We start from the raw sequence: 23,530 nt of genomic DNA on the forward strand, positions 1-23,530 counted from the left end.
GCGCACATCCCCCAGGGCAGCGGTGCACATAGACCCTGCGCTGGGCAGTCCCCACTGGACCCTGGGCTGCACAGTCTGGGATCCCGCGCGGTGGCTGGCCATTTTTTTTTTTTTTTTTTTTTAGCTACGCTTGCCAACCTGTCAGCTGATGGACCTCATCACCCATAGTGGCGCATGTAGCCGGGCCGCTGCTCACTCCATTCACACCGTGTCCCTCACAGCTAGCTGGCGACCGGGAACCCCTGATCCCGGGGTTAGGTCTACAGACCCAGGTTGCAGTCGGTCGCAAGGAGCCTGCGCCCTTCTCGCCCCAGCATCCAGCCGCCCGTGGGGGGGCGCTGCAAATAGTCCTTTGTTTACATGCAATTCCTTACTCCGCGGAAGGAGGCCGGGGGAGTGCTGAGTTTTCACCAGCTGTTTCCCGCCTTGAAACAGACATCTGATCAGCTGCAAACACACACACATACACACGCCCGGGGAGGCAGGCTGGAGAGACCTCCCTCCCGCCCCTCCCGCCCGCCTCCCTCCCCTCGCCGCTGCTGCCGCCGCCAGCATCTGGGACCGGCCGATTCTGCACCTCCGTCCGGCGCTGCCCTTTGATTCGGATTTCCATCTTGCATTCTCCGGCTGACCGCGAGACCTGGCTCGTGCAGAGGAGGGGGGGCCTGTCGCTATGGAGTATTTCATGGTGCCCACTCAGAAGGTGCCCTCTTTGCAACATTTCAGGAAAACAGAGAAAGAAGTGATAGGAGGGCTCTGTAGGTGTGTACTGCTCCTCCCCCCAACCCCTTCTTCCCATTGCAGCCCCCGGCCAGCCCGCCCGGGCCGGTGCGCGTGTGCGCACGCATGGCCCGCGCCTCCGACCTCGCTCGCCTTTCTTAGCCACCGGGTCGGCTGCAGTCTCATGTGCCCGGCTCGCGCTGCCTGGGGACCCTCTTCCCTCGGAACATGGGTACCCCGAAAGGCCCTGGCCACTTTTGTCCGCTGCAGGCGGGCGAGCCGCGACGTTTGTAAATTGCAAACAGACCCACGTGGTGCTGCAGCAGTCCCGGCCATGCTTGCTGCTGGTGGCTTTCACCCGCGCTTCCTCCTTCCCCCGCCCGCTTTGGCTTCCTTCCTTTTCTTGCTTCCTCGCGCTTTCTGGGAACCCTTTTCTAAGGACGTTTTCGGGGGGTCCGGGGCGTGCCTGAGTACAGCTACAATGCAGCCATGCCGCGGCTCTAGGCTGGGGGGGGGCGGGGAGCCGGGTGGTGTGAGCGTTTGCAGAGAACAGGGCTGCTGCAGGGCTGGGGGCATGCTCGCCCGGGGCTGCGGGCCGTACGTGGACCCTTAGTGGCCGCGCTGCCAGCAGGGAAGCCGCGGTCCCCCACACGTTGGCAGTCACTAGCTTGCTTGCCCGCCGCCCGCCCGCGCCCGGGCGCTGTTTACTAGCGAGGCCTGGACGTGACTCTGCAGCCCTCTTGGAGTAGGCGGACCTCTGCGCGCGTGGCCTCGCGGGAGCTGTAGTTCTACATGCCGGGTCGGTGCTGCATTGTGGGACTTGTAGGCGCTTCGGGGCCACGCTTTACTTGCACAAAGCTCGACCGTAGCCAACTGGGTGGGCTAGGCAGGCCAGGTGGGGGAGTTCTTTTGGGAAAAGAGTACCTGAGGCTGCTTCTAGGGTTCAAGACCCTGTTGCATGAAGGTCTCCTCTGCAAACTTTGCGGTCCCATGTCTGTTCCTTAATCATAAATGCAAAGCGTTGAGTCTCCTGACCGGGTGGGTGGTCGGAGGTTTGCATGCTCTCCCAAGGCACCGCTTAGTGAGCTTGACCCTACTTAGGTTGCCCCAGATCTATCCTCTACCAAATCGCGGCAACCAGTGGCCGAATCACCCTGGACTCTTGTTAAATGGTCATGCCTGGAACATCTATTGCCGGCCCTGGCGTCTGTTCATTGAGCCTTACAAGCCGGCAGGGTCGGGGCGGGAATGGTGGTGGTGCACGCCAGGAGAGGTTTCTCCAGCGCGCTTAAGTTTGAAACCTACTATCCCTTTCCTGCCTGCCGCGCTGCTCTAGGAGCGTAATGGCTCCCCAGGGCTGGGGCCACGTGCTCAGACACCCCAGTCAGGCAGGGCTGGGATTGAAGGAGGAGGAGCCCGCTGAGTGGCACGGACTGGTATGTGTGGGGCAGGTTGCTGCCTAGGTATAAAATCCGGGCAGGTATCCCACTTTACTCTCAAATTGAGAGCCAATACCTGGGGGATAGATGGTCTGTTGATGGATCGAGCCCTCCTCTGCGTCCCCTTCCCCACCCTTAGTTGGCACTAAGACAAGGGCCCACCTGGAGGACCCAGCAGCGGTACAAAACAGCACCACCAAACTCTTGGACTCTGTAAATATTCTGGGGACTCTCTTGCTAGGATTTTCTCATTGAATGGTCACAGTCTTGGTTTCTTTGTAAAAACGAATACAGAAGCTAGGAAGGGACCAGTTAGAGCAAATGGTACAGGCGGACTTGAACCCTGAGTTTGCTGTGTGGCGCTGGCTTCTCTGAGCTGGACTAGGGAGTGGGGAGTGAAACTTGATCCGGCTCTAGGTTCTGATGCTGCATAGGCTTGAGGTTTCACTCTGCCCATTCTCCGGCCCTGTGTTGGAGGAGGGCAGTAGATCTCCCTAGGAGCATCGAGTGTTGTCAGGTCTAGTGATTGAACTACCACAACCTGCCTACAGGTACACAGGTTCTCTGCCTGTCCTACACCGAAACAGTTGTTGGCTGTTCACTGGAGCTCCAGCCTCTGTGTGTGTTCATTTTCAGCTGGAGCTACAGCTGGGAGGCCTGTCCAGGATGGAGTGTGGGCTGGGCAGGACCTTAAGGTGGATTGATTGACTCCGGTTTATCACAGGTTATTGGACTTTGCTCCACCCCTCCCTGTCGGGCTCCTATGCCTCCTGGGCCGTAGCACATTTCAAGTTTGGCTTGAAGTTTTGGACATGCTGCCTAATGGTTTTGTGAGAACTGGATGTAGGAAGTGCCTGGAAGGTGAAATTTAGACTCTGAGAGGCAGGTGCAAGGTGGTTTCTGTCTGTGTAAATGTCTGTGTGCATGTGGAGGCCACAGGTCAAAGTTGAATGACTTCCTCAGTTGTCCCTCTTCAGCACCAGATGAATGAGAAAAAAAGGAGGACATGACTGCTCCCCTGTACGGCTGAGGAAAAGGGTTTCTATAGATTTGAGGGAGAGCACAGCCAGAGGCACCTGGAAGATCCAGAGGGAGCAAAGAGAGCACCTGGGAACCCGGAGACTGAGAAGCAAAGAGGCGGTAGCCAAAATGGGTTGATGTTATATAGGGATTAGAGGTTGCGGGGGGGGGGGGGGGGGCTAGCCCAGGGATTGGACTGGAGTGGTTAGGTGGTTAGGGTAGGGGGCGGGGTATACCAACCAGGATGAGTGTGTAACAGGTATGAGAGATACTGGGAGAACCTGGTGGCCAGCGTCTGCTTCAATATATTAAATAGGCACCTCAGCCATTCGTCCTGAGTTGGAGACCTAACATTCCCCACCTTATTTGCTTACTTATACTCTTTATTTAATTTTTAAAATTCCAATATTTTAAAATGTGTATGGGTGTTTTGCCTGCCTGCATATCTGTGCAGCGCATGTGTGCCCTGCCCTCAGAAGCCAGAAGAGGGTATCAGATCCCCTGGAATTGTGGTTACAGACAGTGTGAGCTGCAGTGTGGGCACTGGCAATTAAACCTGGGTCGTCTGGAATGTTCTCTCAGCTACTCTTTTTTTTTTTTTTTTTTTTTTTTTTAAAGATTTATTTATTTATTGCATATACAGTATCCTCAGTGCTTTGCCTGCAGGCCCGAAGAGGGCACCAGATCTCATTACAGATGGTTGTGAGCCACCATGTGGTTGCTGGGAATTGAACTCAGGACCTTTGGAAGAGCAGGTGGTGCTCTTAACCACTGAGCCATCTCTCCAGCCCCTCTCAGCTACTCTTAACCATTTCTCCAGCCCAGCTGTGTATCCCAGGCTGGCCTCAAACTTGGGATCCTCCTGCTTCCTTCTTGTCCTTGTATTTTAGAAGAGATCTTGAACCAAATCTGGAGCTTATCAATTTGGTGCCCCTGGCTGGCTGTTAAGGGGCTCCAGGGATCCGCTTGTCTCCAACGCACCCCTTAGCTCCTAGGTGTGCACTGTGCCCAGCCTTTATGTGGATGCGAGGGGTCAGAATTCAGGTTCTGATGCTTACAAGACTGAGCCATCTCCTTAGCGCCCCCACCCCCTTTAGTAAACAGTAGGTTCTCATTTAGTCCAGGTTGGTCACCAACTTGATTTGTCGGCTAAAATGACCTTGAACTCCTGATCCTCCCACCTCCACCCACCAAGTACTGGAGTTTCAAGCTTGTGTTCCTCTGTTTCTCTTAAACTCTTTAAAGGCACCTTTAAGGGTTGACAAGCTGGCTTCCTTGGTAAAGGTCTCTATGGACAAACCTAATGACCTGAGTTTAATCCCGGAGTCCTGCAGGTAGATATCTCTTGAGTTTGAAGCCAGCCTGGTCTATGTAGCAAGTTCCAGAACAGCCAGGGCTATATAGAGATCCTGTTTTAAAAGAAAAAGAAAAGTGGTGTCATTATTAAGAACTTTGGCAAGGGCTGGAGAGATGGATCAGTGGTTAAGCATTGGCTGCTTTTCCAAAGACGCAGGTTCAATTCACAGCAACCACATGGCAGCTCACAACTGGCTGTATGTAACTCCAGTTCCAGGAGATCTGACACCCTCACACAGACATACATGCAAGAATAAGAAAACACCAATGCACATTAAAAAATTGTGAAAAAAATAAATTGCTTTCTTAAAAATAAAAGCTGGGTGGTGGTGGCACACACCTTTAATCCCAGCACTGGGGAGGAAGAGGCAGGTGGATCTCTTGAGATCGAGGCCAGCCTGATCTACAGAGTGAGTTTCAGGACAGTCAGGGCTACACAAAGAAACGCTGTCTAAAAACAAAAGAAAATAACTTTGGCGTGCTTGTTTGGTCTCTGATCACGTATTTATGAAGCACCAGCTTGATGCTGGGGCTAAGGAGATAGCAGTAAGCCCTGACCCCTGTCCATGGCAGCTCACTGATTCAGGATGCTGAAGGGTTTTGTCAGCTCCCTGAGAGGCTGGGTACCTGGGTGAAAACCTCCAGGGAAACAGGCTTTTCTTTCTTCCTCTTGTTATATTGCCCATCTCTCCTTTGAATTCTATTCAACTTCACCACGATCCTGCATAAGGCACTATTGCCACTTCATGAACGTGGGGAGACCTGAGATGGGGCGATTTCAGTGGCTAGAGTTCCACAGCTAGCAACTGTCAGCTGGTGTTGGCATCTGTACCCTGGGCAGGCTAGGGAAGAGGTGCCTGTGACAGGAATCACTTGGGTCAAGGGGAGGGTGGCAGGTTGGTCAGGGGCTGTCAGGGCTGTGGAGGTAGTGGTCCTGTGATGGAGAAAACATGAATGTGTTGGGTACCGTTGGTGGGAGGTCATCTCTATGTCTTCTCCCGGGTACGGGAGAAATTCCACATGGCCTTTCCCACCTTTTGATTGCAGATGCTGTGTGTTTTAGGGATGCTAAATGGGTTCAGGGCATGTGAAAAAGTTGGTGGTGGCCAGTTAGAGGGTGGTGGGATACTTGGCCTTAGGCTGGGCAGGAGGATCAGGGATCCAGATGTGAACCACCACCTGTCTCCTGCTCCAGAGCATCTGGTTAGAGTACTGCTGTTCTTCACTAGGGACAGTGATCCTGCTCTTAGAACCCAAGGCTGGGTGGTCTAATTCCGTTTCTTAGCCATTGGCCCAGTTTCTTATTCCTGAAGCCAAGCAATCCCTGATCAGCATCAATCTCTGCCATCACAGGCCAGAGTCACCCCCAAGCCCGTGGTCTCAGCAGTCTTCACTGCTTACCCAGGGGACTCTGAAGTTTTGGGAGGGGGTGGGACTTTTCCATGTCATTACTCACTGTGAATTTGCTTTTGTAAAACTAAGAAAGAGCTGTAAGGAACTTCTAGGCATATGCAAGAAAATCTTTTTCTAGTGCAGTATCACCTGGAAGTGACGATTGGGCTGGTTAGCGATCAGGATAGCTGATCTGCATTCCACCAATCAGAATTCACCGTCAGGGAGCTGGAGAGGTGGCTCAGCGGTTAAGAGCACTGACTGCTCTTCCAGAGGACCCAGGTTCAATCTCCAGCACCCACATGGCAGCTCACAACTGTCTGCAACTCCAGTTCCAGGGGATCTGGCATCTTCACACAGACATGCAGGCAGAACATTAGTGCAAATAAAATAAAAAGTAATTAAAAGTTTTTTTTTTTCTTTAAAGAATTCACGGTCAGCTTGCACTCTACACATTAGAACTCCTGGCTAGCTTACTGACATTCCACCACTTAAAACACCCACTCGCCCCGACCCCCACCCCCACCCCGCTTAGCAGTCACCTGCTAACTCCCAGCTGGAGCTTCGTGGCTGTTTAGACGAGTCATTGAGACAGTCCCAATCCCCCTGCAGAATTGCAGCTTTGCAGGGACAGTTTCTTTCTCAAAGCTGAGTCTGGGGGGTGACCATGTTAATTGGTGTTGGTTCCTAAGCTAGGACCTGCTCATCTGGTAGCCAAGATCTCTTCCTCGTGGGAGTTCTGTGATGGACCCTTTCCGGGGCAGGTCTGTGAGGTTCCCAGTTAGTGCGTGTCTGGGGTAGCCAAGTTGATGGGAACTGCAGGGGACTGCTTGCAGCTGTACCCTGTCTGCCAGCCCACCAGGTATGACCTAGAGTGAGTTTCTGCACCTGTGGATCAGTCACACACACTTAGTTGTGCAGGTTGTGATTGTGCGTGGGCCCTTAACAGAGGGCACACCCAGTTGGAGCCAGCTCTGCCCTACTCTGCACAGCACAGGACCATGTCTGTGGTTCACTACTGCAGCAGTGAAAGCTAGGGAGAAAGAGGTCTCAATAATAGCGCCTGTGATCCCAGCACTCGGAAGACTGAGGCAGGAGGATTGCTGTGAGGCCAGTCTGGGCTGTAAGAGTGAAACCTTGTCACAAACACGAGCAGCAACAAAGGAGTCTCTACTGTAACCTGTAACTCTCCATGGTGCCTGACCCTCCTTTCCTGGGGAAGCTGGCCAGCTGGTCTAGGGGATGGTATAGAACCTGTTCCACCTTGCTCTGGGGTCCCAATGCCACATTTTACTGGAGCTGGTCCCTTCCTCTAACCTGGGAATCAAGTGCCCTTAAGTCTACTCACTGGTTCTTTGAAACAACAGTGTCTCTTTTTTTTTCTTTCTTTCTTTTTTCTTTTGGTTTTTCAAGACAGGGTTTCTCTGTAGCTTTGGAGCCTGTCCTAGAACTAACTAGTTCTTATAGACCAGGCTGGCCTCGAACTCACAAAGATCCGCCTGCCTCTGCCTCCCAAGTGCTGGGATAAAAGGCGTGTACCACCACCGCCCGACTGAAACAACAGTGTCTTATTCTACAGCATAGATTGTCCTCCAACTCAGGACCCTCCTGCCTATACCTAGCTCTAGGATTACAGATGTGTGACACTATGCTTTTTTGTTTTGTTTTGTTTTTTAATGGAGTTCTGGGGATTAAACCTAGGACTTTGAGCACGTTAAGCAATCACTTTATCAACGGAGCCACAGCCTTAACCCCGCTTATTTATTTTTAAAATTGCACTCCAGTATTCTGAGGCCCTTAAGACAGGCTAGCCCTCTGGGTAGCCTGAGGCTGGTTATAAGCTCTGTTTGGAGATCCAATCTTAGGTCGGTTTTAGCCTTTGAGGCATCACTAGCAGGGGCCCAGAGACTGGGCGAGCTGAGGGGGAGACTCCCGCATCAATCCAAGGGTAGGGTGGGGATTCTAATCCCTGGGTGACCTCTCATGTGTGTATGAGTATGTATTTATAGTGTTTATGTGTACGATGTCCACAGAGGCCAGGGTATTGATGCCCAGCAATTGCAATTACGGGCAGGCAGTTTGGAGCCACCTGGTGTGGGTTCTGGGACCCGAACTGAGGTCCTGTAGAAGAGCAGCAAGAACTCTTAGCTGCTTAGCCATCTCTTCATCCTCCCTCCTACCAACCACTTTTAAAATTTGAGTCGGGGTCTCATGTAGCCCAGGCTGACTTTGAACTTGCGATGTAGGTGAGGATAAACTTGAACTTAATTTTGCCCTTGCCTTCCTAGTGCTGGTATTACTGGCATATTGCCATGGTGCCAAACGCCTCATCTCTTTCATTGTTTTTTGAGACAGGCATCTTCCTGTGTAGCCCAGGCTGGCCTCAAACCCCCCCCCCCCACCACTCTTTCAGCACTGCGTCCCAAGTGCTGACATTCAGGCATGGGCCGTCATATCCTTCAAAGTCTTGCCTTCAAAGTCCTGCGGTGTTTCATCTCACTGGACCCCTGGCTCCAGAGGAGGTGTGTTCAGGGCCAGACCCCAAGGACTGAGGAGCATTGCTGGCTTTGTCCTGCTCTGAGTCCTTGTCTCCTTCCAGATGCCCCATTGCTCCCTTTTTGGGGCTGGGAGAAGGGAGGCATCCTGGCCGGAAGCAGGGAAGCTGGACCTCCAGCTATTCCACCCTAACACTGTTTCTCCCCACCCTAAGCTTTAAGTAGGAAAGTCTCATCTGTGGGAGACCTGAGCCCCTTTTGGTCCTATGGGGACATGTACCTAGGGAGAAGGGGCCATGTGTTCTGGGTGCTCTGGGGTCCTGGGCAGAAGGGACCTGGCTTGGTGGAGTGGGAAGGGAGCTGCTTTACCTCAAAGTTGCCTGCAGTAGCCAACAGGGAACTCATTCCCAGCTGTCCATCCTTTCTGTTGGGAGAGGATGCTGAGGCCCTGGAAGGGGCAGGGATGCTGCTAGGGTCCTTTAGGGAGCTGAGGCAGGACAGATGGGGTAGGCTGGGTGGGGCTGGACAGGCTTCAGCTGTCTCCAGCTGCTGCAGATGTGTTGCCTGCTGGGCTGCACAGCAGCTCATTTTCCCTGGGGATAGAGGCAGGAGCCAGCTTACTGCAAGAGAGTTAGATCTGGCACCCCCTTGACCTCAGACTCCACATCAATGAGGTGAGAGGTGTTGGAGGCCCCTTTTCCCAGACCCAGGGGTACATGCTCCCTTGGCTCTAGCCTGGAACAGGTCACCCTGGGAGGGCCCCCTCAGGAAGAGGCCAGGACTGTGGCTTTGGGTGGGGCTGAAGGCCTCTGCTGAGAGCACAGCATCTGGAAGCCATCAGGCCAGGGGCGGGAGGGGGAGTTGCAGGGGAAGGCTGAGAAGGGGGGGTATACCTCCTCTAGGCCACACACAGGCCCACCCCTCGGGAGCAGCGGCGTTGGGCCCTCCACTGCTGGCTGCCTTCTGTAGCATGCAATGCTATCCTCCACAGCATGCTAGGAGCCTCCCTTTTCTGTGCAGAGTGCGTGTGCCTTGGAGTGGGTCAGGTTAAAGCAGAACCGTCCCAAGGGGTGGTTGACCCAGTGTCCCGTCTGGAGTGAGTGCTGCCTGTCTTGACCTTCATACATTCTCAGCTCATAGTGGCTGGGGTGGTGGCTGGAGGCAGCTATGCCATTAGGCAGTCTTCTGGGACTGTGGTGGCAGTCTGAGCTACTGAAGGAGGTGGTCCAGATACACAGAAAGGAGCTTTGAACTGTCCCGAGAGCGGGCGTCTGGTTGCTGTCTGGGGTCCTCTTACATTAGAATCATAGGGATTAGCCCGCAGGTTTCTGGGCCTTCCCGGCCTGACTAGGGAGATGTTAGGAAAGCAGGTGAGGCCTGCACATTGGGAACCCAGGTATTGCTAAGAATCTCTTCTAGAGGAGAGAATTCGAGGAAAGAAAGCAGGGTAGGGATGGGTTCTAAGCACACCACCCGTTTCCACGGGCAGCTGATGCAGTCCTGGGTACCCCAGGGCACGCACAACCCTACCTCATCGTGAGGTGACCTGCCAGAGTCCCTCAGGCACTGTCTGTCGTAGAGAAGTGTCGCAGGTTATATCCAGGGTCCTCTGGGGGTAAACTTTAGAGGACATCTATCCTGAATCTACTCCTGTTCTCCCTGGCAGCCTTGCCAACATTCCTCTGACCCCCGAGACCCAGCGGGACCAGGAAAGACGGATCCGGCGGGAGATTGCCAACAGCAACGAGCGGAGGCGCATGCAGAGCATCAACGCGGGCTTCCAGTCCCTCAAGACCCTCATTCCCCACACAGATGGCGAGAAACTCAGCAAGGTGGGCAGGAGCTGGGAGGGCTTCTTGGAGGAGGTGCCGCGCTCTCGTGGGGAGGGGACCAGCTGTGTGATTCTCTTGGAGGAGGTTCCGTGCTCTCGCGGGGAGGGGACCAGCCGTGTGATTCTCTTGGAGGAGGTTCCGTGCTCTCGCGGGGAGGGGACCAGCCGTGTGATTCTTTCCCTCTGCTCTCAGGCAGCCATTCTCCAGCAGACGGCAGAATACATCTTCTCTCTCGAGCAGGAGAAGACGAGACTCCTGCAGCAGAACACGCAGCTCAAGCGCTTCATCCAGGTACCGGATGGAGAACCCACCCAGCAAACCCTGCCTTTCTCTTCTGTGTGTGCATATCCTAACCAAACCACTAACTCGGGACGCATGGGTGGCTATCCTTCTTATCTTGCCCACAGAACCCGCCTACTCCTTGCCTGGGCCTCTTTCTTCATCTGTGAAGGACAGAGGAGCAGGCTCTGGAGCAAGCAGGCGACTGTTCTGGAAAGCAAGTCCATCCTTCTGTTCCCGGCATTTGGCTACTTGGTGGATTTTCAGAATGGATTCTCCAGTATTGAGTCCACCTGTTTCGGGTGGCTTTGGAGAGCTCCAGGACCTCTGGATGTTTTATGGGTGTGTCAGCTAACTCACTCACCAACCTCTTGGGGTCCCCAGGAGCTGAGTGGCTCATCCCCCAAGCGGCGACGGGCAGAAGACAAGGACGAGGGCATTGGCTCCCCTGACATCTGGGAGGACGAGAAGGCTGAGGACCTTAGGAGGGAGATGATTGAGCTTCGGCAACAGTTAGACAAGGAGCGATCCGTGCGGATGATGCTGGAGGAGCAGGTGAGGCAGCGCCCTCTGCTGGCCAGTATGATACCCAGGCATAGAGGATGGAGTCTGGTCTTTTTCTGTTCAGTTCCTCCCTCCAAGTATTTATTTACAAGAGTGCCTACTCTCTCCGGTGGCCTAGGAATAGGCTCTGTTCTCCAGTCTCCATTTGCATAGGAGTGAAAAGCATTATCCAACGACTCTTTCTTTTTTTTAGTATTTATTTATTACATACTTATTTATTTATTTAATGTATATGACTGCTCTGCCTTCACGCACACTAGAAGAGGGCATCAGATCCTGTTACAGATGGTTGTGAGCCCCCATGAGGTTCCTGGAATTGAACTTAGGACCTCTGGAAGAGCAGCCAGTGCTCTTAACCACTGAGCATTTCTCCAGCCCCTTTTCTTTTCTTTTTTCTTTTTTTTTTTTTTCGTTTTGGTTTTTCGAGACAGGGTTTCTCTGTGGCTTTTGAGCCTGTCCTGGAACTAGCTCTGTAGACCAGGCTGGTCTCGAACTCACAGAGATCCGCCTGCCTCTGCCTCCCGAGTGCTGGGATTAAAGGCGTGCGCCACCATCGCCCGGCTTCTCCAGCCCCTTTTCAAGGCAGGATTTCTCCATGTAGCTCTGGCTGTCCTAGAACTCACTCTGTAAACCAGGATGGCTTCAAACTCATAGAGCTCTGCCTGCCTCTGCCTCCCAAGTGTTGGGATTAAAGGCATGCAGAACCACCCAGCAAGGGTTCTTCTCCTTCTCCTCTTTCTTTCTTTCTTTCTTTCTTTCTTTCTTTCTTTCTTTCTTTCTTTCTTTCTTTCTTTCTTTCTTTCTTTCTTTCTTTCTTTCTTTCTTTCTTTTTGAGACAGGGTTTCTCTGTAGCTTTGGAGCCTGTCCTGGAACTTGCTCTGTAGTTCAGGCTGGCTTCAAACTCACAGAGATCCGCCTGCCTCTGCCTCTGGATTCCTGGGATTAAAGGTGTGTGCCATCACAGCCCGGCAAGGTGTAAATGCAATGGAGGGCTGGGCTGTTTGGCTCTTATGGAGTGCTTAGTATGTAAGTTCTGGACTCGACTTCCAGCATGCACACTCAAAAAAATGCAGCTGAGAAAGACTGCACAGGAGCTGAGGCTCCAGGAGGGGTTTGACCTGGTTCCCCAGGTTGTGCTCCGTGGCCATCAGACAAGAAAGGAGAAGGTGGGAACAGTCGAGACAGAAGTTTAGAGGTGAAGTGGGGAGAGCCTTTGGTCTGCACTGAAGGGGGCGCTCTCTGCCAGGGTTTTAGGTTTAGGATGGCCCTGTGCCTAGGATTGGAGTTTTAGTGAGAAGTGACCTTTGCAGCAGGTTGGGCAGGTGTGGTCTTGCCCCACCTCTGAATGCTATGCCGATTTATTTACAGGTGCGCTCCCTTGAGGCCCACATGTACCCGGAAAAACTCAAGGTGATCGCACAGCAGGTGCAGCTGCAGCAGCAGCAGGAGCAGGTGCGGCTGCTGCATCAGGAGAAGCTGGAGCGGGAACAGCAGCACCTGCGGACTCAGGTGAGCGGGAGATGTTCTGGGTTTTAGGTATCTTGAGTGCATTAGAACAGAACAGAATCCTCACACTGGTCCTTTGAAGCTTGAACTGTTATAGTGTTTTGTTTTGGTTTTTTTTTTGGGTTTTTTTTTTTTTTTTTTTGGTTTTTGAGACAGGGTTTCTCTGTGTGCCTATCCCGGAACTAGCTCTTGTAGACCAGGCTGGCCTCGAGCTCCCAGAGATCCGCCTGCCTCTGCCTCCCGAGTGCTGGGATTAAAGGCGTGCGCCACCACCGCCCGGCTTGTTACAGTGTTTTATTGCTGTGGAAAATAGGGCAGAGAAAGTCCAGATAACCTGCCCAGGAGCAGGAATTCGAACCCTTTCTGTCTCAACCCAGGAACTATGCTCTTTTTTATGGTGGTGATAGGCTCCAGGGTCTTGTACATGTCAGGCAAGCATCCTACCACTGAGCTACATCTCAGCACCAGACTCTATACTCTTTTTGTTTGTTTTGAGACAGGGTCTCACTATGTAGACCACGCTACCCTTGAACTCACAGAGATCTGTCTGCTTCTGCCTCCCAAGTGCTGGGATTAAGGATTCACCCCACCATGCCCAGCCAGGATGTAAACGCTTGAACAGTTACTAAATTCCGAAGTGCTTCTTGACACAGGGAAGTGGAGCGACCAGAGGGGTCTGCGGTGCACAGAAGCTGCTTGCTGGGCCGCCAGGTGTGGTGGGGTTGTGACTTGGCAGCCCCCCCTGCTTGTCAGCTCTCTATTAGTGTAACAAGCTCCTGAAATAATCAATTTATAAAGAGAAAAGGGGTACTTTGGCTCAAGTGTTGAAAGCTTCAGACTGTGATTGATCGGAGCTGGGGTGAGGTGCTGTATCATGACAGGAACAAAACCTCTCACTTCATAGCTAGGAAACTGAAGAGAGAAAAAGAGAAGCAGGATGTGCCTGCCCAGTTCTACTTGGCTCCATTACTATTATCATTATTTTCTGAGACAGGGTTTCTCTGTCTGGCAGCCCTGGCAGTCCTGGAACTCACTTTGTAGTCCAGGCTAGCCTTGAATTCCACCTGTCTCTGCCTCCTGGGTGCTGGGATTGAAGGCGTGCTCCATCACCATCCAACCCTAGGCTCCGTTATTATTATTTTGTTCTCCTAAGAGAGGGCCTTGCTATGTACCCCATGTGGCCTTGAACTCACTATATCCCAGATTGGCTTGAACTTGTCATTGTCTGCTCGGCTTCCTGACTCCTGTGATTACACCACACGCTAGCTTAGGCTCAACCCCTTCAGTTTTCTGTCTTCTGTCACTGCCATGCCAGAGACCAAGCCTGTACCGCCTGGACTTTGGGGAGGGACATGTAAAATCCACACTCTCAGATACCCTATGTGTAAGGAAGGCTGGTGGGCAGGGGAGAAAGACTGAGGAATTCTGTCTTGCAGCTTCTGCCTCCAGCCCCGACCCATCACCCCACAGTGATCGTGCCTGCACCAGCCCCACCTTCCTCCCACCACATCAATGTTGTCACCATGGGTCCCTCCTCAGTCATCAATTCTGTTTCTACATCTCGGCAAAATCTGGACACCATTGTGCAGGTATTTGGGCTCAGGGGAGGGTGGCTCATGCGAGTTGACTGCTGGGGACAAACTCCCCCCCCCACGGTTTCTTTGTCCTAGCTATCCTGGAACTAGCGCTTAAAGACCAGCTGACCTTGAACTCACGGATCTGCCTGCCTCTGCCTCCCGAGTGCCGGAATTAAAAGTGTGTGCCACCACTGCCTGGCTTGAGACTCCTTTTTTTGTTTTTGTTTTTTTTTTTTGTTTTGCTTTTTCAAGACAGGGTTTCTCTGTGGTTTTGGAGCCAGTCCTGGAACTAGCTCTTGTAGACCAGGCTGGTCTCGAACTCACAGAGATCCGCCACCATCGCCCGGCGAGACTCCTTTTTCAAAAATTAAAATTTATTTATCGTGTGTGTGCCATGGAACCTGTGTAGTGGTCAGGACAGGAGGAGCAGGCTCTCCCCTCCATATCGAACTTGGGTTAGAAGGCTTATAGACTCAGGTTTATAGGCTTGGTGGCACGTGCGCTTCTTGTGGCCCTAAGAAGCATCTGTTCTCAGAGCTTCCTGGTGAAGCTCTGAGCCAATCCAGAACTCTCTCTTACCTTTATGGCTCCTTTATTTTCTTTCTTTCCTCATCATATATATTGTGATATATGTGAAGGTGTGTGTGTGTGTGTGTGTAGGTGCACATTTAGGCGGAAGCCAGATGTCAACTTTGGAGAGCTGTTCTTTAGGAGCTGTACACTATGGTTTGGCTTTGTTGTCTTCTTCTCCTTCCGTGTGGCCCTGGCTGTCCTAGAACTCGCTCTGTAGAGCAGGCTGGTGTCAAATTCAGATCCGCCTGCCTCTATCTTCTGAGTGCTGGGATTAAAGGCAGTGACCACGACTGCCTGCTTCTTTAATTTTGAGATTATAATTGCGTCACTTTCGTCTTCCCTTTTCTCCCCAAACTCTTACGCTCCCCCTGCTTTCTTTCAAGTTCATGGCCTTTTTTTCTCTTTAATTGTTGTTAAATACATATATGTGGATGTATATATTTTCCTTATATATACATATAAGGATACACAATACACCTTTCTCAGTCTCTAGAATGGTACTTGAATATGTGTTTTCAGGCTATTTGGTATTGGATAACCAATTGGTGTGCTCTTTCCTGGAAAGACTGTTTCTCCTGCTCTCAGGATTCCTTAGTTGCCTGTGGGTCTTTGTGTAGGAGTGAGGCCTCATGGGCTCTTACTTGTCCACTTTGGCGTGTTTCTCGGTGTAGTCTTTGTTTACCGCCTGTTTATGCCGTCACGTTGGTGAGACGTCCTAGCAAGCGTCTTCCCGTCTCCTCTTCAGTGTCCCCGAGCCTGGCTTGGGAGCTTTAGTGGAGCTGCATGTTTTGGGACGGGCTCCACAGCCCTGCCTTTTCATTGATTGTGGTTTTCTTTTTTTCAAGACAAGGTTTCTCTGTGTAGCCCTGGCTGTCCTGGAACTCTGTAGACCAGACTGGCCTCAAACTCACAAGAGATCTGCCTGCCTCAGCCACCAATTAAAGGCATGAGGTGATTGTGGTTTTTATAACAGTCTCTATCTGTTGCACAGAAGTTTCCTTGATGAGGGGCGAGGACTGGATGCTGGAGAAAGATGTCCAGTGCTTTATTTATTTATTTATTGGTTTTTTGAGACAGGGTTTCTCTGTGGTTTGGGGGCCTGTCCTGGAACTAGCTCTTGTAGACCAGGCTGGTCTCGAACTCACAGAGATCCGCCTGCCTCTGCCTCCCGAGTGCTGGGATTAAAGACGTGCGCTACCACTGCCCGGCTTATTTATTTTTGAGAAAAGATTGGTATATATCTGTGTGCATGTGCTTGCATGCGTGTGTGTGTGTATCTACACATACACAATTACCTATATATAATACACGAAAGATGTCTGTTTTTGAGCTAATATCTGCCTATATATGATACACACACATATATGAGAACATTAGAATCATATGTATACATATATATTTATTTTCTTTCTTCCTAGAAAAGACAATGCATTTTTGTAAGCCAAGTTATTCTGTTTATATTGCTAAATACAGTTGATGTATTTAAATATATGGCACCTCATATATATATATATATGTATGTATGTATGTATGTATGATCCTAATGTTCTCATTATGAGGGTTCACATTATGTCTTTGTCTCTCTCTTTCTCTCTTTTTTTTTTTAGGGGGTTGTTTTGGGTTGGTTTTTGTATTTATTTTATAATTTGGTGATATTTGTGTCCGAGGAGCAGCCACTATATTTTGTTACAAAAGTGGGGGTGGGGAGCCAAGGAACAAGAGACAGGAGACTGTCGCTGGAGCTTGTTGGCCACGGTTAGGGTAGGCTGACTTGTTGTGAGCAGTAGGGATCTTTCTGACTCTAATTTCCGAGCCCTTCGGGTACCAGTTCCTGCCACATGCCTGACTTTAGAGTCTGGGAACTGAACCCAGGCCCTCACTCTGCAGACTGAATTATCTCCCCAGCCCCTTTCGCCTTTATATGGGTAGTAGTCCTTGGGCTCCTATCAGTGCTGTGAGCAACATTTAAAAAAAAATTATCAGTTGAGGGGGCTGGAGAGATGGCTCAGTGGTTAAGAGCATTGCCTGCTCTTCCAAAGGTCCTGAGTTCAATTCCCGGCAACCACATGGTGGCTCACAACCATCCGTAATGAGGTCTGGTGCCCTCTTCTGGCCTGCAGACATACACACAAACAGAATATTGTATGCATAATAAATAAATAAATATTTAAAAAAAATTATCAGTTGATAAATAGTAAAACAACCCAGAAAACAGAAACAAGGAAAAAAAAAAAGACTATCAGCTCCCAGAACTTTCTGCATATGTGCCCAGCAGACTGAATAATACCGCGAACAGCAAAGACCTTTACTGAGTTAGTGAACTTCATCGTATATAAACAGGAGCTGTCATTTATTTTTGAACAGTTCATGGGGGGGGGGTCTTGGGGGCAGAATGCAGTCGCGAAGGGCCCCCACTCCCCCACTCTGGCTGGCTGGCCCGGTCTCCTCCTGAGTCCCCTAATGGACTGTCACTTTCTGTCCAGGCAATCCAGCACATTGAGGGCACCCAGGACAAGCAGGAGCTGGAGGAGGAACAGAGACGAGCAGTGATTGTGAAGTCCGTCCGCAGCTGCGCAGAGGCTCACACCTCCGATACTGCCTCGGACTCTGAGGCCTCGGACAGCGACGCCATGGACCAGAGCCGGGAGGAGCCTTTGGGGGACGGGGAGCTTCCCTGACCACCCCCAGCCCTCCTCTCCCTTCTGGGGTTAGAGGGGGCCGGGGTAACAACAGGGAGAAACATGGGTGAATGAGTGAGAAATTTTTACAAAATTATGATGTCATTTGGGTCTCTTTTATGACCTCTTTTTCAATACTGTAAGTCGACTTTTGATCGAAGCCACCCAAGCCCAGGTCCCAGGGTTGGGGTGGCATAGCACGCGTGGGAGCATGGGACTCCAGGGCTGGGCCTCGGCCCTGGGGCCGGGGAAGCTGACACTGAGGTGCCGGGTCTCTCTCCGCCAAAAAGCTTTTTCTGTTTGTTTGTTTTCCTTCCATTTAAACGTGTTTTTAAGAACAGGGAAAATCAAACAAAACCCCAAGGTATTTTCCCCCTCCCCAGGGCCAGCCCGAGACTGTTCGTCTTAGCCCCCTTCCCTCCTGTTTGGTTTTCTTTTTTCTCTTTTAAGCACTTACATGGGTTGGGGGTCAGGCTGGGTTGGGGCTTTCTGGGGACCTGGGGCTCTACATTGTTTCTCGGTTGGGGGTTGCTGCTGCCATTCTCCCCTCCCCCTCCCCACCTCAGCACCACCTTCCCTCTAGGGTTTCCATCATTGACCCCAAAAATGTCTTTGTCTCCCTTTTTGTTTTGTTCGTTGTTGGTTTTATTTTGGTTTTGGTTTCTGTAATTTTTTAAATTTTTCTTTTTCTTTTTTTTTTTTACACAATTTTGAGGTCTTTGTGTCCAAGGAAAAGCTATTATATTTTGTTAAGAAAGTGGGGGTAGGGAACAAAATACCAAGAGGCCATTGTGCCTTTGTAAAGAAACAAAATAAAATTTGTACTTTGTTTTTTAGATTCTGTATTTCTTGAGGATGTACTGTTCTGGGGACCCTGGCCTGGGCTGTTTGGCCTAGACTAAGGGGTATTCTCTGGACTTCCAAATCCAGAGAGGACTGTGTGAACATAATGGCACTCCGGATGGTGTGTGACGTTGCAATGACGAGATTGGGGCCCTCAGTCCGTGGGCTTGGAATATTCTTCAACAATGGGACGTCTGCTGGGGTGGAGGGAATGGCTCAACCCTCACTGGAGGGCAGGAGCGTAAGCCAGGGTTTTAACTACCAGAGGAAGAGTATAGATACTCTCAGGCTCTCTAGGTTTATGAGCCTTACCGCTGCCTGGATGTCTGTGCCCCTGTGTTCCTCTTCTCCCCAGTCCACAAATCCCCCTGTAGATTGGAGTGAAGACTCGTTTCCACGCTGGGGTGGCACAGCAGTGCAAAGACTGACCCATGGCAGTCCAGCGCAGAGTGACCGAGTTCACTGGGGGTCAGTGAGCAGGGACGACTGAGGGTGGCTGAGTTTTCCTCTAATCCCATGTGAATGCCTTTTTTTTTTTTTTTTTTTTTTTTTTTTTGTAAATACTAGCATTTAATTGGCCTCCCTGAGTGGCTTCAAGCCATCAGAACACAGGCACCTCCAACACCCTTAATCTTCTCTTCAGTTCTTCTGCTGAAAAGTTTGGCTTTCACAATGACAGGCTGCTTAGGGAGCTTTCCCTTCCCCAGAACTTTGTAGTAGCCCGATCGCACGACATCAACGATGGGAGCAGCTCCAGTCTTGTTCTTGGCAGCATTAGCCCGGGTCTGCTCACTGACCAGCATCCACACAACTCTTAGTCTTGTTCTTGGCAGTGTTGACCCAGGTCTGCTCACTGACCAGCGTCCACACAACTCCAGTCTTGTTCTTGGCAGCGTTGACCCGGGTCTGCTCACTGACCAGCGTCCACAGTTTATCCAGGTTGACAGTCGGGCAGAAGCTCTGGTTCCTCTCTAAGTGGTAATGCCTCATCCCAACTTTCCCGGCGTAACCTGGATGATATTTGTCGAAGTTGATCCTGTGATGCTGCATGCCTCCAGCGTTCCCGCGTCCTCCTGGACACTTGTGGTGTTTACCGATGCGGCCATGGCCGTGGCTCAACGTGGCCCCAGAGTTTACGGGTCTTCCTCAGTCTGGATGGCATGGCGGTGGCAGAAAGGAAAGAGGGCGAATGCCCATTTTATGTGGCTCTCTGTCCACATGCAGCAGAATTAATTCAGAGCAGTGGCTAGTCGTTAAGTCGTAGAGGTGACTACAGGTTCAGATAAACCAGAATCCAGGTGGAGGCACACCCCTTTAATCCCAGCACTCAGAGCCAGAGGCAGGTGGATCTCTAGGAGTTTGAGGCCATCCTGGTCTACAGAGAGTTCCAGGACAGCCAAGACCAAACAAAACACCCCAAAGAACCCAGACTTAAGGAAAATTTGTTCCTTGTTCTTAGTGGGGGTTGGGGAAGGGGGTATGCTGATCTCAGCCTACACTGCCCCACCAGGGAAGGAGTTGGTTTTGCTGTTCTGGCACAGAGAACAGCAACATGGAGGCTGGCTGCAAGATGGCCTTACTCAGGCTAGGGTTTGGAGGGCGAGTGTCAGATCCGCTGAGGCCAGTGTTCTCATCTGCACAAGGGAAGGCAACCTCTCCATGATGTGTAAGCGGCTGTGGCCTGCCAGTGCTCAGTTCAGCCTCACACAGCACAACCTCGCCCTCTGAGTCTGTTTCCTTCTTGGGAAATTGCAAATGATAGTAGGTCAAGGGCTTCCCGTCTCTTTGGGAGAGGAGACTGCCCTTCAGGTTTCTTTACCTTGTGACTTTATACAACATGGCTCATTTCTCATTCACGCTCACTCTGTGGGACTAAGACCAGAGCAGAAGAGCGATTTCCACCCCCAGCAAGCCTCTGGACATGAACTTACTCAATTAAAAGGCAGGAAAAATTTAAACATTTAAAAATACTTTTAGAGCCGGGCGGTGGTGGCGCACGCCTTTAATCCCAGCACTCGGGAGGCAGAGGCAGGTGGATCTCTGAGTTCGAGGCCAGCCTGGGCTACATAAAGTTGCTCATTTTACACGTGAACCTAGGCCACTCACAATGTTAATAAACCCATCTAATCCCAAACATCTCCTCAGCTTCAAAATGCACCCTTTCCCTACAGCAGTCGCTCTCATCCTCCTCATCCCTGGTATCCACCAAACTCATTTAGTATTCAAAACAAAATAGTGGGTGCTGGCAAGATGTATCAGCAGGTGACGGTGCTGGTGATGGGGCTACAAGCCTACCTGGGTTTGATCCGGGATCCACCACAGGGCGGAAGAAGAGAATTGACTCCTGGCAGTTGTCTGTACACATGGACCATGGCACACTTAAATCCCAGGGCTCAGGAGGCAGCTGGGCCAACATGGGCTCTAAAGAATGATTTTGAGGCTGGCCAGGGCTACACCCTGTCTTAAAAAACAAAACAAAACAAAAAACCGGCGGTGCTGCACACCTTTAATCTCAGCACTCAGGAGGCAGAGGCAGGTGGATCTCTGAGTTTGAGGCCAGCCTGGTCTACAGAGCGAGTTCCAGGACAGCCAGGATACACAGAGAAACCCTGTCTCGAAATACAAAACAAAGAAAACACACACAAAAAAAACCACTGTAATTGTATTAACTGAAATTCACACTTGTTTGTGAGGTTTTTTTTTTTTTGAGTATGCACCATCAGATAGGAGTTAGTACTTCCTCAGTGTTCCCCCAGTCTGTGTTGTTTTTCTGGTATGTTTGTTATAGTTTTGCTTTTTCCAAAATGTTATGTAGAGTCATTTGAGTCTGGTGTCTTTAGGTAGCCTCATTTTCTTAGGTATGCTCCATGCAACTCCTGATAGCATCAACAGAGGGCGCTGTGGGCCTACGATGCTTGTTTCTGGCGGGACCGAGGCTCTGCCTCCTTCCGGTCTCTGCTCTAGTCCCACAGGCCCGAGACGGGACTTGGGACGGAGCCAAGAAAAACAGCCCGACTCTGGAAACGCATTGCCGCCCCGCGGTGGTAGGCGGGCTCTTCAGGAGGCTGCGGAAGTCCTCGCGCGTTCAAGTCCTGCCCCTTCCGGGTTTAGCCACGCCCTCTCAGCACACCTCGTGGCGCCTCGGACGGTCGGGGGCGTTCCCTCCAGGAGGCTCTGCCGGCCCCGCCCACAGGCGGACGCGGGCTGCTCGTACCGCTTTAGTCCGTCGGGTGTTGGTGCCGCGACCTCTCTTTACGCGTGACTTTAAATGTCCAGCCGAGAAATAGGGGACACACGTCTTCATGCTAATTATGTCTGGAGCATTGTCACCTCAGGATGTCCTCCTTTGTTCCGCTCGAGCCCAAGGCGGGGCCGCCGATGTCCGGTCGGCAAGACGAACCTGGACCTAGAGCGAGACGACGGTGCCGCTCTGGACTGTATTCTTGCGTGCAGGGACAATGGAGCGGAGCGCGAGTGACACCTTTAACACCTGTGCTTTTGGGGGTAGACGCTGGGATGTTAGGCAAGCCCTACCCCTGCCCATTTAGCCAACATCTGTTTTTACCTTTTACTTTTAGGCTTTATTATATCTATAATGTTGCTTGTTTTTATTTTATGTGTTTGAGTTTGCTCACATGTATGTATGTGCATGCTCCAAGTGCATGCACGGTGCCTACAGTCCAGAGGAGGGCATCGGATCCCTTGGAACTGAAATTCAAGACCGTCGTGAGCTTTCTGTGGGTGCTGAGAGCTGAACCCTAGTCCTCTGCTTTTAATTGCTTGCTGAATCATCTCTCCAGCTCCTGTTTTATCTTTCGTGTTTATTACATGTGAACACACCTAGTTTCAACACTTAGGTGGAAGCAGGGGGATCAGGAATTGATTATCCTCAGCCATGTAGTATGTTTCAGGCCAGCGTGGAATACATGAGACCCTGTGCCAAGAAACAGAGTGAGCCGGACAGTGATGGCGCACGCCTTTAGTCCCAGCACTCAGGAGGCAAAGGCAGCCAGATCTCTGTGAGTTTGAGGCCAGCCTGGTCTACAAGAGGCAGTTCCAGGACAGCTAGGGCTGTTACACAGAGAAACCCTGTCTTGAAAAACAAAAAACAAGAAGGAAATAAGAACTAATGCTACTTTTGTTATTAATTTTGTTTTTGCTTATCTCTATCTATCTATCTATCTATCTATCTATCTATCTATCTATCTATCTATCTATCTATCTATCTATCTATCTGTTTGTTTATTGAGACAGGGTTTCTCTGTGTAGCCCTGGCTGTCCTGGAACTCTGTAGACCAGGATGGGCTCAAACTCAGAGACTTCCTGCCTCTGCCAACCAAATGCTGCGATTAAAGGTATGCATCACCATCATCCTGTGAATGTTACTTTACCTTAATTAAATCCAGTTAATCAAATTAAATTGATTAAATAAATTTAAAAAATTACAATTATTTATTTTGTGCAGGCCTGGGAATGGAACTCAGGTCATCAGGCTTTCCAGCAGGCACTTTTACCACTGAGCTGTCTTACTTGCCCTACTTTATTTAGTTAAAAAATAGTTCTTTCCGGGCGGTGGTGGCACACGCCTTTAATCCCAGCACTTGGGAGGCAGAGGCAGGCGGATCTCTGTGAGTTCGAGACCAGCCTGGTCTACAAGAGCTAGTCCCAGGACAGGCTCCAAAACCACAGAGAAACCCTGTCTCGAAAAACCAAAAAAAATTAAAAAAAAATAAAAAATAGTTCTTTTTTCTTTTTCAATTTTGGTTTATCAAGACAGGGTTTCTCTGTAGTTTTGGAGCCTGTCCTGGAACTAGCTATATAGACCAGGCTGGCCTCGAATTCACAGAGATCCACCTGTCTCTACCTTCTGAGTGCAGGGATTAAAGGTATACGCCACCACTGCCTGGCCTTAAAAAATTTTTTTTAATCGTGTGTCAGTGTGTCTGTACCTAAGTGCAGCACAGCACCTTCCTGTCCTCTATTGCCATAGACAGCCTCTTGAGCCTGCGATTCCCTAAGAGGGAAACCGAGGGATCATTTAGTAATAAATCCATATTCTTCCCAAAGGCTCCAGTGATATCAGCCAGGGGTTTTGCATTCTGTTTTGTGGGTTTGATGACACGTTTTGGTCACAAAGACGTAATTAACACTCCGACATGCTACTGCCGTGGAGGGGTAAATGTCCCAGCAGTTCTGAATGGCACACCCATCTTGTCCTTAAATGGCTCTGCCAGACTCGCCTTCCCAGGCCTCTCT

General features: G+C 50.9%; 1 protein-coding gene and 1 pseudogene across 2 annotated transcripts; one reads left to right on the forward strand and one right to left on the reverse strand.

The window, feature by feature from the left end:
- The first annotated feature begins 430 nt into the window (after positions 1–430).
- Tfap4 (transcription factor AP-4) lies at positions 431–18,202 on the forward strand. 2 transcript variants are annotated; one of them, XM_057775234.1, is made up of 7 exons: positions 431–762; positions 10,089–10,254; positions 10,447–10,545; positions 10,918–11,088; positions 12,466–12,606; positions 14,040–14,192; positions 17,237–18,202. In XM_057775234.1, exons 1-7 carry the CDS (start codon positions 674–676, stop codon positions 17,429–17,431), a joined length of 1,014 nt encoding a protein of 337 aa, XP_057631217.1. In that variant the 5' UTR covers positions 431–673; the 3' UTR covers positions 17,432–18,202. The 2 variants fall into 2 exon arrangements, with proteins under 2 accessions (XP_057631217.1, XP_057631218.1); XM_057775235.1 differs by lacking the exon at positions 431–762 and adding an exon at positions 1,411–1,519.
- A 665-nt stretch (positions 18,203–18,867) lies between these two features.
- LOC130878563 (60S ribosomal protein L27a-like) lies at positions 18,868–19,436 on the reverse strand (annotated as a pseudogene).
- Positions 19,437–23,530: the final 4,094 nt, after the last annotated feature.

This window comes from Chionomys nivalis, chromosome 7, assembly GCF_950005125.1.
Source record: "Chionomys nivalis chromosome 7, mChiNiv1.1, whole genome shotgun sequence".
Classification (NCBI taxonomy): domain Eukaryota; kingdom Metazoa; phylum Chordata; class Mammalia; order Rodentia; family Cricetidae; genus Chionomys; species Chionomys nivalis.

What these genes read in the sequence shown, in the direction of transcription:
- Tfap4 (XM_057775234.1), top strand. Translation starts at nt 674, where the DNA reads ATGGAGTATTTCATGGTGCCCACTCAGAAGGTGCCCTCTTTGCAACAT. An exon ending in GTGATAGGAGGGCTCTGTAG is followed by an intron (nt 763 to 10,088) that starts GTGTGTACTGCT and finishes TCTCCCTGGCAG; the next exon opens with CCTTGCCAACATTCCTCTGA. An exon ending in ATGGCGAGAAACTCAGCAAG is followed by an intron (nt 10,255 to 10,446) that starts GTGGGCAGGAGC and finishes CTCTGCTCTCAG; the next exon opens with GCAGCCATTCTCCAGCAGAC.